General features: G+C 40.6%; 1 protein-coding gene across 2 annotated transcripts in view; it reads right to left on the bottom strand.

The window, feature by feature from the left end:
- The window catches only part of SUCLG2 (succinate-CoA ligase GDP-forming subunit beta), a 114076-nt gene extending 99306 nt beyond the window's left edge, over positions 1-14770 (bottom strand). Inside the window, exon 1 of one of the 2 annotated variants that reach the window (XM_048315765.1) lies at positions 14662-14770. In XM_048315765.1, the coding sequence (XP_048171722.1) occupies positions 14662-14745 (84 nt within the window). In that variant the 5' untranslated portion in view covers positions 14746-14770. The remainder of the gene's footprint in view (positions 1-14661) is intronic. The other variant, XM_048315766.1, reaches the window with a different exon arrangement.
- Between the last annotated feature and the right edge of the window lie 531 nt (positions 14771-15301).

Below are 15301 nucleotides of genomic sequence, written 5' to 3'. Positions count from 1 at the left end.
TAACTGTGCTCATAGATCCTGTGAAATAGCTCTAGCAACACAAATTAACTCTACATGAATGAAAATTATATACATAATACAAATACATAAAGTATCAAGTTTTATAAACTTGGATTTTATTGTAATGGTTATATTGGAAATAAGTAAATTGGGAATAAAAACTGTGGTGTTCCTGAGGTCTTTCAGATGTATTCTGTATCTGAACTTAAAAGGAGGTGTATTTAGTGTATGTGATCAAAAATAAATGTCTGTCACCAGAAAAAATCTATTTGCTTAGCCAACACATCCTACAGCATTCCAGTTTATTCCATTTGTGTACTCTGACCTGTAATGCAATTCCAAGCACATATGAAGGAAAACAGATACACAAAGATGACAGTAATGAAAGAGTAGGCCATCCATCAATATGAGGCATAAACCTTTATTATATTTATTGACATACAGCTTCTGCAATTGACAAAGATGTAGAAGTTTCTCTCAAAAACAAACCATCAGAAATAAACGAAATAAACTGAATACCCTCATATAAACCACTGCAGGTATAGACACATTTTATTAGGTCATATACTTAAAATATACCACATAGGCCACTGAAAACAAACTAAACCACTTATTTCAGTTTGCTGGCAGTGCCCACAAAATGAGTAAGTTAACCCGACAAGAAACAAAAACTTAGCAAAAAGGCACCACACTAAACAGAAGTTTATCACAAATGTGAGTCATAAAAAGCAAAAATATGCTCTGTAGGAAAGCAAGTCTTTCAAGCACAAAAGAATGGAAAGAGTCATGGTAAGGCTCATGGGCTGTAAGAGCTGTCCCATCGAGCCAAACCACACATCCCCTTCTCTCCAGAGACGGCCAACACTGTAAACCTGGGGGCTCATTATGGAAAACAGGACAGCAAATGTCCTTCCAAACTAACGTCCTGCTGGCTGCCACAAACCAGCAATTTTAATCTTCCAAAGCAGGAGCAAGCCTCCAGGTCATCCTATTTAAAAGCCACAGAGGAAACTGTCTTCCATCAACATCCCAAATTGCCCACTTTAGCTGGTATGCCATATGGCAGCAAGGTCCCTTTGGTATCAGCAGAGTCCAGCAGCCTCATCCAACACTGAGCATTATGATCAAAGTCTCAATCTAGACTTCTGTGATATATTTATGAGGGATAAAATTGATTCTGTGAGCTAGTTTAGGAAGAAGTCTTGAATATTTCCCTGACAAAAACAGTTTCCATACTTTTGTTCACAGCAGTCAGGAATTGCTTATTTTTTAGTCTGTATCAAAGCACCATAAGCAGACAGGGCCTTAAACAAGAGCATTTGATTTTAAAATCTACAGGCACAGCTGAAGACCTTTAAACAGTTACGTTCCATTACCTATTCCTACAAATGGGAATTTATTTTAATTGAATTAAAACCAGCACACAAACTCTAGTTAACAGCTATAGGCCTTTTAGTTCCATATTTATTTCTGAAAATATACCACACAAAATATCTTGAGCAGTAAAATGCAGTATGCCTGTCAGAAAAAAAAAGCCCAACCTATCACATTTCCCAGTTTTCTGAAGGCTAAGGCATTTTGATCAATAAACTGCAGGGGCAATTTACTGTTTTATACCACTGAACCATATACTCACTTTTCAGAACGAGTGAGATCTGTCAGTGCAACAAAGGTTTATGAAATCTAACTTCAAATAAAATAAAAAACCACACATGAAGTATGCCCTTATATTTTTGTTTAGTAAATCTGGACTGCCTATTCTGGTGGATAATTATTACTATTCCTAACATCTATGACTCTTTGAAACAAGATGCCTGTGTTAAATAACTAAATGGTTCTCTTCATATACTCAAAAAACAGAGACAAATAAATGGGGGCCTGGTTATAAAAGGAGCTCACAGTTACTATAATTATTAGGATTGCTACTGTTAAATTGTTTACAAACATTGGACTTAAACAGTTGAGAGAGGGGCCAAGAGCTTGGAAAGCGTACATTTTGTTTAAGTTTAAAAACTTTAATGGAGTGAAACAGGCCACCACCTCTGCCCAGAAGTGCTCATCGCTGAAAATGAGACTGCACTGCCTGCTGCAAACCAAGTCTGGGGAAGACAGTATGAAACTACCAGCTCAAGTGCATTTCTCCTTCCAAAGCAATTACTCAAATTCACTGCAACTCACTGTCCAGAACAGTAACACTCCAGAAGAACTTCAGAAATCTAGTTTGAAACAATCACAGGATTTTTTTTATTACTATATTAGATGTTTGTGTCACCATTTAGTTCTAGTCCATGCAATCAAAAGTGCTCAGTTAAATCTTCCCCTGAATACTTTCCCATAGTTCAAGGAAAAGCCAATTTCTCTTGTCACACATTGCAAGATTCTTATTAAGAGGAGCCACTGCAAACCAGGCAGAGGAAGACAGGAATCACAGTGCATCACAGCAGGAAACAAAGATGGTGACAAACATCAAAGAAATGAAGAGAAGAGCTTTGTTAAACTAGTAACATGTCAATTTTAGAGAAGGAAGCTATTTTAACTGAAAAGCTAAAGAAGGTATATTTAGGGATCTCATCCTTTTAGTCAAGAGAAACTACTTTTCTCCCATCACCAGGCAGCAGTGATTTTTCTAATACAACCTAATGAAGCCAGGATATCAGCCACAGATTACCTAACTCCAGGTAACAAAGCACACTAAACTAACTAATTGATGCCAGTTGACATCACTCCTCTGTTGAGAAATAGGCAGTCACCAATTACTAAAGGAACAATAATTTGTTTGTTTAATGAATATGCTAATTTACTGAACTCTCATTAGACAGCTACACAGGCAATATTGATGAGTTCCATAAGGCATTATAAAGTATGGCTGAATTATTTCAAAACAAATTAAACCAGAAAATATTGTACACTATTTAATGGAATAATAAAAGCCCGGTAGTGAGCGAATCCTCTGGGTGAGCTCTCTGAAAAAGACGCAAGTTCTCAGAAGCGCATGGACCCAAACACCTACTGCTCCAGCAGCAAATGTCTCCTAGGAATTCACCCCCAGGGATTTGGATGCTCCTGGACACAGGTGAGAGACTGGGCTTACCTGGTGCACAATGCCAGAGCTCTGCACACCCCTGCAAAGGCACGTGCTGAACTGGGAGGGAAAGTGTCCAGGGGGGGCACTGAGCCCACCAGGGCAGAGGCTGAGGGACTCCGCAGGGACACTGGAGAACATTGTATAGTGCATTTTCCACACAAGCACCTGCTGTACCTCTGTTATTGTTACTAATAAATCCTGAGTAAAAGCTGGTTCATCTGCAGATTTAGTGCAATGCAACAAGGCCCTGAAAACAAAAGCAGTGATTACATTTTCAATTCATAGTTTGTTTTGCTTGTGTTGGGGCTGCATCTAGTTTCTCTTTTTCTCTCTTCATAATTTTAAGTTCCTAAATTAAGAAGGAAATAGAAATTGGTTTTTCACTCAAGAAAGGAATCACTACAAGCAATATCTGTCAATTTGTAATCATTTATTCTTACACAATTTAAATGAGAAACAGTATAAGGTTGTCCTTCAAATTTCAGTCTTACCAAAGGAGTTTTATTTCAATAATACCACAGAAATGAACAGAAATTTCTATCAAATAAACACCTATGAAATACCCTCTGCATGATACGGCCATATAAGCCACATTTCTGCTTTTTAAAAAGAAAATACAAAGTCAGATACAAGGGACTGCAGCAGGGAGCACTTTTAGGCAGAGTAGGAAGGTCTGACATTTTTGGGTAATACAGGACAGTTCGAAGTAGCAAGATCCTGCAGAAACCAATTATAAAAAGAACAGTTTCAGCCTCAACCTGAACAGCCTACCCAGAATGCTAAAATTAACCTGGGAAAGTGAATGATTTAACTAAAGAAATAAGCCTACTGGATTTGACCCCAAAGTCAAGTCATGAATCAAACTCCCGCACTCTCCCCCGATTTGCTCACTGAAGTGGGAGAACCTTCCCAAAACTCGCTCACTAGATGAACTGCCAGCTTTCCAAGGTAATTGAATCTAAAAATATGTGGCTCTATTGAAGTTTTTTCACATTAAAATTAAAATACCACCATTACTGGGGGGTTTAAACATTTCATTCACTACCCACTACCTTAAAATTAATTCATTAATAAATACATGAAATATTCATGAGGATTTACCTCTTCCACCTCTAAAACAATGTTCCCTTCCACTAAACGATAGATTAAACTGCAATGACATAGAAATCAATATTTATTAGGAAACATATAATGATACTTCAACATCCCTCTTTATTTTTCACTCAGTGCTTTCTTTCCTCTCTCAGTGGTGGAATCCCTCAGCTGGGAAAGAGGAACATCAGGAGTGTATCCATCAGTTCTGAAGTGGCTGGATGCTAGCAAGGCTTTCTTTGCTTTATTTCTCTCTTTCATTAAAGCCCACCTTCTAAATCTTTCCACAGCGGCTCTAACAGGAAACAGTACAATTTCGCTGTGCTTTAACAAATGTCACAGAAACAGAAGAGGATTTCAGAAGACAGCACCCATCTCTTACACAATTCTGAAATTTAGATTACAAAACCATATAGACTGGATTAAAAAAAACCAGAACAGTATCTATTCATGAACCTTTCCCTTTAAACAAAACCATAGCAATATGCACATAAAACCCACAATGTTTTAGAAACACCTCAGTTATATGGATATTTCACAGTATTGCAGATGAAATAGTAAGGATAGTAAATGTAGTCAGGCTGGAAGTGTGACTGAAAATCCTGACTGCATTCTTAACAAAACATCATGACTCCATAATCAGTTCTCCTGAATGTTCCTGCTCCCCATCTACTGCTAGAAACCCTTTCATTTCAAGGGTTCCTGAATGCCTGCCCTACTATGTTCTTTTGACTTGATCTTGTACTCCTCCTTGTCCACCTATAATCGGTCTGATTGCAAACTGATTGATGCCAGGCTTAACCTCTGCCTTCTCCTGGACATGATGTAGGGTGGTGTGATGTTCTTCCACTGCAGGGCTCATTTGGGTCATTAGCTCCAGAAAACACTAGGGAAACTACATAATTCTCTTCTAATGTGCCTTTATATCTTCCAATGTGCCTATATATGTATAAACTCAGCTTTCTGATTTATCCTTCTGTTTACTTCTCAGGCAAGGAAGCAGACACAAGAATGAACTTGAAGCAAGTCCTTCACTCATTGCAGATTTAAAGTCTCCAGTAACGATTACACTTTATAGACTTATTTACAGCTTGCTTACACTCAGGGATTTTGACAGCTATTCTGTAAATACACTCTCCTACCCACTAAGCTCCATTGTAATCTACCAGAAACATGCACAGGGTCAGACTTGAGCTCCTTCTGCCATTCTTATTCTCCTTATCTCACAAAACCAGAATCTAAGCCCACATCCTCGGGCCCTACAAGCCAGATCCTAGCAGCCACCACCTGGATGATCCTTCTGGGTGTCTGCATGTATGGCTTTTGAGGACTACAGTCCTCAAAAGTAAAAGAGAAGATGGTGGGAAGTGTCCCTTTGAACAGTAAGACCCTGACCACTCTTCATTTCCCACACCTTGCCAGCCTATTGTTCAGCAGCTGTTTCAGTCAGGCTGCTACAGACCGACCTCCAAATAAAGCAGGACATTACCAAATCCCTGACAACTGTGTCCTGCTCCCCACCCAGGGGAGTATTCAGGCCTCTATTCACATGCGATCAGCAAAATTAAATTTCTGCAAATTAAGTGGCAGCACCCCTGTGACCCTGAGAACTTCTGGGATGCATTTTGGCTAGTGTGGACAGGCTGCCTGAGCAGGGCTGAGCACACCCCAACCCCACAAACCTTCACCTGAACAGTGAACAATTAGCAGCTTCTAAAAACCCTGAAACAGGGCAGGTTCCTTACTCTGTGGGATTACACGAAATCTGTCTGGTTCAAACAACATGCAGGTCACATCACAAACAGGATGTCACAAAACAAAGCTGGCCACCCAAACACCAAGCTGCCAGAACACTCGAAGGGCCAAACGATGCCCTCTGTCCTTACTGCACAAACTGATAGCAAAATATTTTTTCCTTGTGTTTTTAAACCAAAATCCAGCTGAATAAAACAGTATTAAAATTACTTATTGTACATCCACACATGCCCAAAGAGCAAGCGTGTCTACAGAAACTTTACACCTCTGGAATCGATTTTCAGAGCCTTTGCTTGGGTAAAGGAAGAACATGAATTCCCAGATTCAATTTCTGCTTTTGTCAATGCGCTCGCCATCAGAAGTTCTGCTCTGCATTAGTAATTAATTTTAGCCAAATTATGTTCATTTTGCTTATTTCAAACTTCAAAGCTTTAAGAGAAGCATACTTTCCTGACCTAAAAAGTAAGGCTTTGAAGTATCTGATGAAAATAAACTCACTACCATACACAACTGCATAATCAGTTGCAGAAAATACTGTAACACATACCCTGCCCTGGGAAATGAAAGAAGATTGTTGGTGATATGCACAACACATTCAAAAAGTGAAATAAGCCATCTTCTCCACATAAATCAGAAATATTCTTTTATTTTAAGTATCTTGAGGGGAAATGTTATATTTTTGTTCTGATCTTATAAAAGTGTTTAATTTCCTAAATTTTACAAGATTAAAATTATACTTTTATGCAACTATGAAGAAATGTTCTAAACAGCAAACATAGCCAGGAAAAAATAGTTCCAAAGCTATTGTACCACCAAACATGAGACAAAGTAGCCACTATCAATTTTTTCTTTCCTGCATGCAAATTAAGCTTCCTAAATTGTTACGAAACTCAGAGCATATTCAATAAGATGAACAGAAATGTTTCTGCATTCGTATCTCAAGTAATCATATCTATCAAAGAAGTGTTTCATGCCTACCATACCCTGGAAGAATGCTTTTTCAAGTGTTAGAAGTCGCTGATATTTTAAGAAAAACACCGATAAAATGCCAATTTAGACCATTTGAGCTCCATTTTTCATCACAGAGAAGGAAATATGAAACATAATCACAGCTTTTTTGTTCCAGTTCTTTAATATTGAAGTCAAATCATCATAATTTCCACGCTACCCAACTATGTCATCACAGAAGAATATGACTTTGAGCAGTAAGCAACATAACACTTCGAAGCAACAAAAATGCAAATGCCCACGGTAGTAAAATAAAGAAATACAGAAAAGTATCTACAGAAACAGTTTCACTGCATGCCTAAGTCATAACTGGCCTATCAAACCAGTGCAGAATGATCTGTACCAATTTCTTTCCTGGAAGCAGTAAGAAAAGAAAATACTGCTACCCATTTTTTGTTTCAATCTGAGTGCTTCACAACTTTTATTGTTAATAAGTCTTGGTTTTAATTAGACCATTTGACGTAGACTGACATAAAGCAAACTCTAAGAGACAAAGACACAAGAGGTAGAGAGCCTTCAGCTGCTTGGGCAGAGCTGGGGAGTAACCAGAAACTGCCCAGAATAATCAATGAAAGTAAGCCTTTAATAGGAAGTCAAACATTAAGAATATTTTTCTTTCCTTTGCAGGTCATTTCTTTATTAATATTTCTCCATTATTTATACCTATTTATATAAATTCACCCTGCTGCCATTCTCAAATCTCAAAGCAAGCTTAGGACACTACAAGAAGCATCATCTCATCATCCTCAAAAATTCTGACCTTAAAGCAGATTTCTACATTTCCGACTGTATGGAGGGAGAGGAAGGTAAAGTTTGATCCAATGGAACAGCACTTCCAAGCCCAAAGGATGATGGCATTACTCCACTGGTTAAGGAAATTGGGACTATGCCCAGCCTTGTTCCTTCTGTCTTACTGCAGACCATGCTGTATCCATGGAAATAAACAACCATGGTTCTTCCCTCAGCTTTAAGACCAGACACCTCCCGAGAGGGAGCTGCCAGAGCCCTGACCAGTTCTTGTTGCCACATGTGAGGTTCAGTAATGTCTCCTATTGTCAGCTCCTCAGACACCTGCATTTGGAAGTTGTTATCAGAGCTCTCCAGAAACCTCCTGGAACTCTTGACTATGTGCTCCCTGCTGCACTGTCACTCCAGCAGATGCTGGAGGGAATGAAGTCCTCCATGAGGACCAGGGCCGGCTGACTGAGGCTTCTTCAGCTGTCTGCAGCTTCATCTGGTTCTTGCTGATCAAGGTGCCTGCAGCAGGAATGTACAATAACCCTGTCAGTGATGTTGGTCTGCCCACAAACTCTGACTCGTGGGTTCTCAGCTGGGTCATCAACTCTCCCTAGATGGAGCTCCAGCACTCCAGCCGCTCTGGAATCATGTTTAATCATCTCACATCACGTTTAAAGCAAGCTCCAAATATCTGTTCCTCTACTTCCAAAATTTATGGCATTACTTTAGACTATTTTAAGCTAAGCCATTTAACTGAAAAACAAATCTAGACTGAAACTCTGCATGAAAGAATTCAATTAAATAGATTCACTGTTTCCAATGTGTTTGGAGTGACAGAATTGAAGACAATAGAAAATTTAACGGAAAATACATTTTTTATGCCATCTTCAGACCTTAGCTAGTACTATCTTGACAATAAAAAGGATATGGTTGCTTTAAATAGCCCTTTTATCTTTAATTATCATGAATAGCTCTATCTTTTACCTATAGCCATCAGCATTATGTACAATTTGCACACAGAACTCCTCCAATAACCAGAACTTCCCTGATACTTTTATAGCAGTACTCTGTATGAACAACTCTTCCCCCCCCCCCCCCCCCCCCCCACAAGGCAGTAACTGCTTTCTTGGCTGCCATGAAATTAGCAGATGTCAAATTAAACTGTCCTTTTGTCCACAGATCCTTCAGAGGAAGATAGCAAAAGATGATGAAGTGTTCCATTAGTAATCTGTGTCTGGTATTTAATTTGCAGCTTTATTTTTCAGTCAAAAGTCTTGGATAAGCAGGCAAATCTACCAAACATGATCGAAAATCCCACTTAATTTTTCATTCCTCCTGACAATTCTTACAAAACTTTTGCATCTCATGAAGAATTTAGGTGGACAGGAGTTAAGACATCAAAGGTAAACTACAGTGCAAGTGATTTTCTCTCCTCCTGACACAAACTGAGGCTGTTTCCCACAGCTTATGTTGCTCAGACTCCAACCCAACCTAGACTGTGATTCTATGATGCACAAATTGAAGACAAACAGGATAGACAAAAATTGATCTGTCACCAAGTACTACCCATGTGCAAGGTAAGTAAACACAAATGAATAATAATGTATCACAAAATATGTTAAAAAGTCTTAAGAAACAGTCTTTGAGTTAAATACCCCAACCTACATTCATGCCCAATGGAGTTGTGAGTGCCTAGAGCTTTATGATTTTGGATTCAAAGCTTGTAAACTCTCAGATCTTCATAGAAATAAAATAAAATTGAATTCAATTTCGGGATACAGACTTACAGTTTAGGGAAACCTATAAGCAATTAGAAAGAGACCAGAGAGAGGACAGGAAGAAAAAAGCTCATGGGTAAATCTGCTCAAAGCAGCACCTTTTAAACAAAACTTGCATTTATTGAACACATTTTGTGCTATCAGTATAAATTGTTGACTGAAGATTTAAAAAAGATGTTCCAACAAGTAGGTGGAAAAATAGCAAGTCTTTAAATTCCTTCACAGTTAACATTTAACCACTAATTATACAAAAACATCTCCATCAGCACAATGTCACAAGCAAACTAAAACACCAACCCAGAGTTTTCATTTTCATTACCACATTAAAGGATGGCTTCAGCTTGCAGTTCAGAATCTGTTTTAAGTCTCATTCATGCAACAAAGAATTCAGCAGCACGACATAGCTCCACTATTAAGGAATTTTTCACAATAGTCAATCTTAACTTCTATTTGTTTCATACCCACTCCTGCTGTTATCTAGTTAAAATAAAATCAATAGCCAGTTAATCATGGATCAATGTTTAATTACCAGTTTAAAGTTACCATCATAAGCAGCTGGACAGGTAATATGACTTCTTTGTCCTGTGGTTTATTAAAATGCTATGGAAGAGATGGGTGTAAGCTGAGTCACAGATGGTTAGAAACTGCTTTTCTCAGCAGTGAGTATCAAAGGAGAAAATCCTCAGAGTATATGCTCAAAGCTGTAGATGATAGTCACAAATATGCACAGAAAAATTGGACTGGCCAAGGCAATAATGAGCTGAGCTACTCATTACAGGTGTGGCGAACAATAAAAATTATCATCTGAGGTTAAATCATCTTGGAACAAGTGAGTTTCCAAAACGGGGAGGGAGACAATCTCATCTCTAAACTAAATGAGGACACTGGCCATTTTTGCTGAAAATGAACCTTCCAAACAAGAGAAAGGATAAAACAGCAGAGAAATGAACACTTCTAAGAAACAACTATACCCCAAGTGTAAACTTCTAAACCTTCATCTCACTTCTCTGTATTCCCAAAAGAATCTCAGTATCTTCACACATTATTCATAAAATCCCTGCTGGCAGTCATCAGCCAGATAGAAAAAAAAAAAAAGAGAAAAGAAAAAGAAAAAAAAAAAAAAAAAAAAAAATTTACAACATACACTGACATTTCCAGAGAAAAACAGGAGGAAACAGTCACTCAGATAACTGTAAAGAAAGCACAGTTTGTCTATTGACACTTCATCTAGTTCCTCAGGAGGCAGATCAATGAAAAAAACCCACTTGCTTTTATATAAAAAAACTTTAACCAATCCTAAACATACCCAAGGATGCAAGGAGTCTCTAGATAAACTGGTTGGCAGTTCAGCTGGAGGGTCAAGAAGAAGGATTTATTCATTCAGAGCCAGGTTTAAGACTACAGGTGTGGCTAATTCTCAGTCTAATGTCATATTCATGAAGGCTGTCTCCTCTTACCTAGTTAGCCCTATCCCCCGATTATACCTCTATGAGGTACAAAGGAAGACAAATCAATGCAGCAAAGTGCAGCTTTTCTACTTCAAGACAAAGCTGTGACTGACTGTGTCAGAGCCAGATTGCTCCCAAGGTGGAAGTTCCACTAGTATAAAACTAACTGGGGGAAAAAATTATTAAAAAAAAAAATCACAGTCTGAGGTTATATTTATGTTTTCATTTCCTTCTTTCATCTCAAAATAGGATTCAATAACCATGTGTTTAATGGAACTGCCGGGGAGGAGTGGGCCAAACATCTGCTCCACTTTGGCATTTCAGTTTTGTCTAGAGTTTGAAGAGGGCTTTCCTGTCATTTGGATGAGGAGCCTCTAGAAAAAGCTGTTTGTGAAAGTCTGTAGGCTCATGTATTTCCTGCCTCTAAATGTAAAACCTTGAAAATATAGCAAAACTGCCAACCAGGAAAAGCCAAATAGGGAAGCAGTCCAAACCTTCAAGAAATTTTCAAGAACTCCAAAGAAAACTAAGAAAAAAATAAGAATTCAACATTAAAGTAGCTTCTGAAGCCATGAATTGAAAAGTTATTTTCAGTAATGTTTTGTGTTGCATGGAAGATCAGCTACCACAGCTGATAGTTTCTTAAAAAAGGCAGAACTTTCTCTGTTCAACATTAATGAGGTTTTACAGATATCCAAGTCTAGGAACTGAAGGCATCTGCAGTGAGCAACCTTGCACAGTTCCCTATTTGTAAAATCTATAGATTCCAGCAGATTTTATAACAGAAGTATTGTTTAATTTAATCTTCCCCCCCTTCCTTTTTTTTTGGTTTTTTTTTAATATTTTCAACATGTGGAATCTGGATGTGTTCTGGCAGGACTGAGGCCCATTTTGAAGGCTGGGATAGGGCTCATAACGCACCAACCAACCTGCTCACTCTATTACAATACTGGAGTTACCGTAAGCATTTTTTTTTATGATTCTAATTGTTCCTCATTTATATTCATCGCTGAATTTCACTGCATCTGAAGCTATTTTGAAAACACAGCATTCTCCCAAAGGGCCCAATCCAACTCCCATTCAAATAAACAGCCTTCAATGGAGCCTATTTGTTGCCAGCCAACAAGATTGAATTCTGCTGCCGAGTGGTGCCCGGAGGAGCGTTTGTCACAGCTCTTTACAAATACTGCTCCAGCAAGAGCAGGCCTGAATGCTCCTGTCCACATGCACTGTAGACAACTCAAATCTATCTTTTATCTTCTTGAAACACTTGGTCAGATTTAAAACTTTAGAAGCACAAAGAATTGAATCTACCAAGAATATAAACAGCAAAAGGCGTAAAAAATGTTTAACAGTTATAAAAAAGTAAAGGGAAAGCAGAAGGATGATCAAATATTTTCATGCGATAGGATCAATTACCATTTACTCCAGCCCTAAAATGAAGTTACACAGGAATATGTGTGCAGATTACAATTACAACATACAACCAAATTTCACAGCTATGAACAGCAACAGTTTTGAAATAATACAAAATTTTGCAATAGTGTAGAAACACCGCTCCAACAGGAAGTCATAAGGGTTATGAGGCAAGATTCTAAATCTCACACAGGGTTACCGAAATAACAAAGTTTAAGACTGATATTTCTTTATCACACCCACACCATATGGAAGACCCTCATCTGTGAAAGAAACACTGTGATGGGCTTGGAGGACAGGTTTTGAACGTTTATGTTAAATAAAGTAACAGAGTAACTTCTCATTTGAGCAAGGGAATGAGCGATACAAATGAGAAAAACCTTCAATGGAAGGGCTCTTACTCTCAGATTCTTTATCCTATTTTGTAGCACAGAAATCCAGACTCTGGCTGATCAACTTATTTGTAGCTTAAAGTCTGAGCCAGTGGAAGATCACGAGACTGTTTAAATGGGAATTCTATTATGCAACATTGTAAAATTGAAGACCTTTATAAAACAAAATGGTTTGCTTTGAAATCAAGAACTTGATTTGTTGTTATACAGTATTGATGTGGTTCTTGAAAATAGCCTCCTTGGAAAGCACTGATCTTGGGAGATGCTCTCAGTATCTGGCAGAGTTCAGAAGCAGAATAACAAAATGTGATTTATAATACAAGTTCAACATCTCTAATTCAAAAATAATGCACAAAAAAATATATTTTTTTTTAAAGTTGGCCACCATGATATCCTAAGAATACTCTTGAGGATCTGAGCTGATACCCAGTTATTTCAGTGGGGTAATTTACAGAGTGCCTGCATGCTTTGAGAGATGACAGAACAGAGCATGAGTTCCTAATTTCCACCTGTATCTCAAATTCCCACTGCAGCACCAGATAAAGACAGGGCTTGAAACCAACCAAGGCACCTCAACCAAAACATCTTCTACAGTTCACACCGAGATAACTCTGTCCAGACAATGCTCCATACTCCAGTCTTTCCAAGCCCTCCATATCACAGCCCTACAACAACAGGGATATTACCTCCGAAATCCTTATTGTAGGATCACACTCACCTAAGCCATGACGGCAGGAACACATCTTCAACCATACAATGCATATTCCCCAAACACTGTTGTGACTGACAGCACTGCCCATCTACATTAATGAAATTAAATCTGTATATATACAGATAAATGTATATATATAGACATCATTGTGCGTGTATATATACACACATAAACAGTCTCCCTGTTTATGCATACATATATGAAATGGACGAATGCTAAATCAACAAATCAATTGCATTGAGTTCTCACATACTGTACCCAGCATTCAAATGGGAAAGTTGGGCACAAAAGATTTCAGATTTGCAACCGAGGTGGGTGACTTAGAAGGTAAATCACACGGCAGCAGTTGTGCAACACAAGCTCAGCACCAACACCACCCTTTATTTCACAGCCCTGCACCTGCAGCCAGGAGCATTCCCTGCAATGGCACCTGCGGAGAGAACCGGACACAAACACGCTTTGTTTGCTCCAGGGGCTTTTGGCTCTGGAAAAAGACGTATGCTCAGAAGTGTGGACCAAAGTAGATTCTCATACAGCTGCTCACGATGAAAAGGTAAAATAACAGTTGGTTGCCAACAGCATAAGAGCTGTATAAAATGTGCGTATCTCATTTTACCACGGCATGGCTGCTGTCGACATGAATAATGAACTGCTGCTACACCTTAAGAGAGCCCCTGAACCACTCCAGGAGGTTCATCTACTCTTTCCCATCGCTCTGCTGAGGTTCAAGCCCACCGGGAAGCCTGAGCTAGGATCCATTTTCCCAGGAGAGCACAAACAGGCATCTTCACCCCAGCCTGACCTCAGCCACCCGCACTGAGCCAAACCAACCCGTTGGGGCCACCCGAGACGTTGTCAGACAAACGATATCACTTCGTGCACAGCGTTCCCCAGCTCTGCCACTGAAATAATTCGGAGTTCTGTTAGCTGTGGGGGGAGGAAGGCGTTCGGAGCGGGCGCTCCCGGTCAGCTTTGGTCTGCCCAGCCCTGAGCCGCCGCCGCCGCCAGAGCTTCGCCCCGACCCCGCAAGCGCCGGGGCTCCAGGCTGGACGCGTCCTCCAGCCCGAGCACCCGCAGCCAGGCGGGAGGAGAAAGGTTCCTCCCGCTGCCAGACACGGGCGCGGGGAGGCTGCGAGCGGAGCCGCGCCGGCCGCGGGGCTCAGGCGGGCACGGCGAGCGGGGCGGAGGCTGCCGGCGGCAGAGCTGGCGGGATGCGGGGCCGGGCTCGCTCACTCACCGGGAATTCTCCCCGCAGGCGGGCGGATCGCAGGGCCAGGTCCCGCAGCACAGCCCCCGCCTGCCCAGCCAAGGGCGCCGCCATCTTACCCGCCGTACCCGCCCTGCCCCGCGCCCCGGGAGGAAGCCCCGGCGGAGGCGGAGAGGGGCCGGGCGGGGCCGCGGGGTCGGGGTGCGCCGTGAGGGGCCGGGCCAGGGGGGTCGGCGCCGTGGTGAGGGGTACCGGCCTGGGTGAGAGAAGGTGCGTTATCTCTCTGACGGGGAAAGGCCGGGGGAGTTGTGCCTGTTTAGCCTCGAGAAGAGACGACTGAGAGGGGACTTCGTTAATGTGTACAGGTGTCTAAAGTCTTGATTTCAAGAAGATGGACCGGGCACTGCTCTGTGGTGGCCAGCGATAGGACGAGAGGCAATGGTCAGAAACTGGTGCCCAGAAATTCTGCCTGAACATGAAGAACTACTTTGCTGTGCAGTGACCGGCCACGGGAACAAATTGCCCAGAAAGGGTGTGGAGTCTCCCTCACTGGAGATACTCCAAAGTTGTCTGAACACAATCGCGTGCCATGTGCTCTGGGATGACTCTGCTTGAGCAGGGAGGTTGGACCAGAGGAGCCACTGTGGTCCCTTCGCGCCTGACCTATTCT

Source organism: Corvus hawaiiensis, chromosome 11, assembly GCF_020740725.1.
Source record: "Corvus hawaiiensis isolate bCorHaw1 chromosome 11, bCorHaw1.pri.cur, whole genome shotgun sequence".
Classification (NCBI taxonomy): domain Eukaryota; kingdom Metazoa; phylum Chordata; class Aves; order Passeriformes; family Corvidae; genus Corvus; species Corvus hawaiiensis.
The sequence above is the reverse complement of the archived record's forward strand: the minus strand, read 5'-3'. Positions and strand labels throughout refer to the sequence as shown.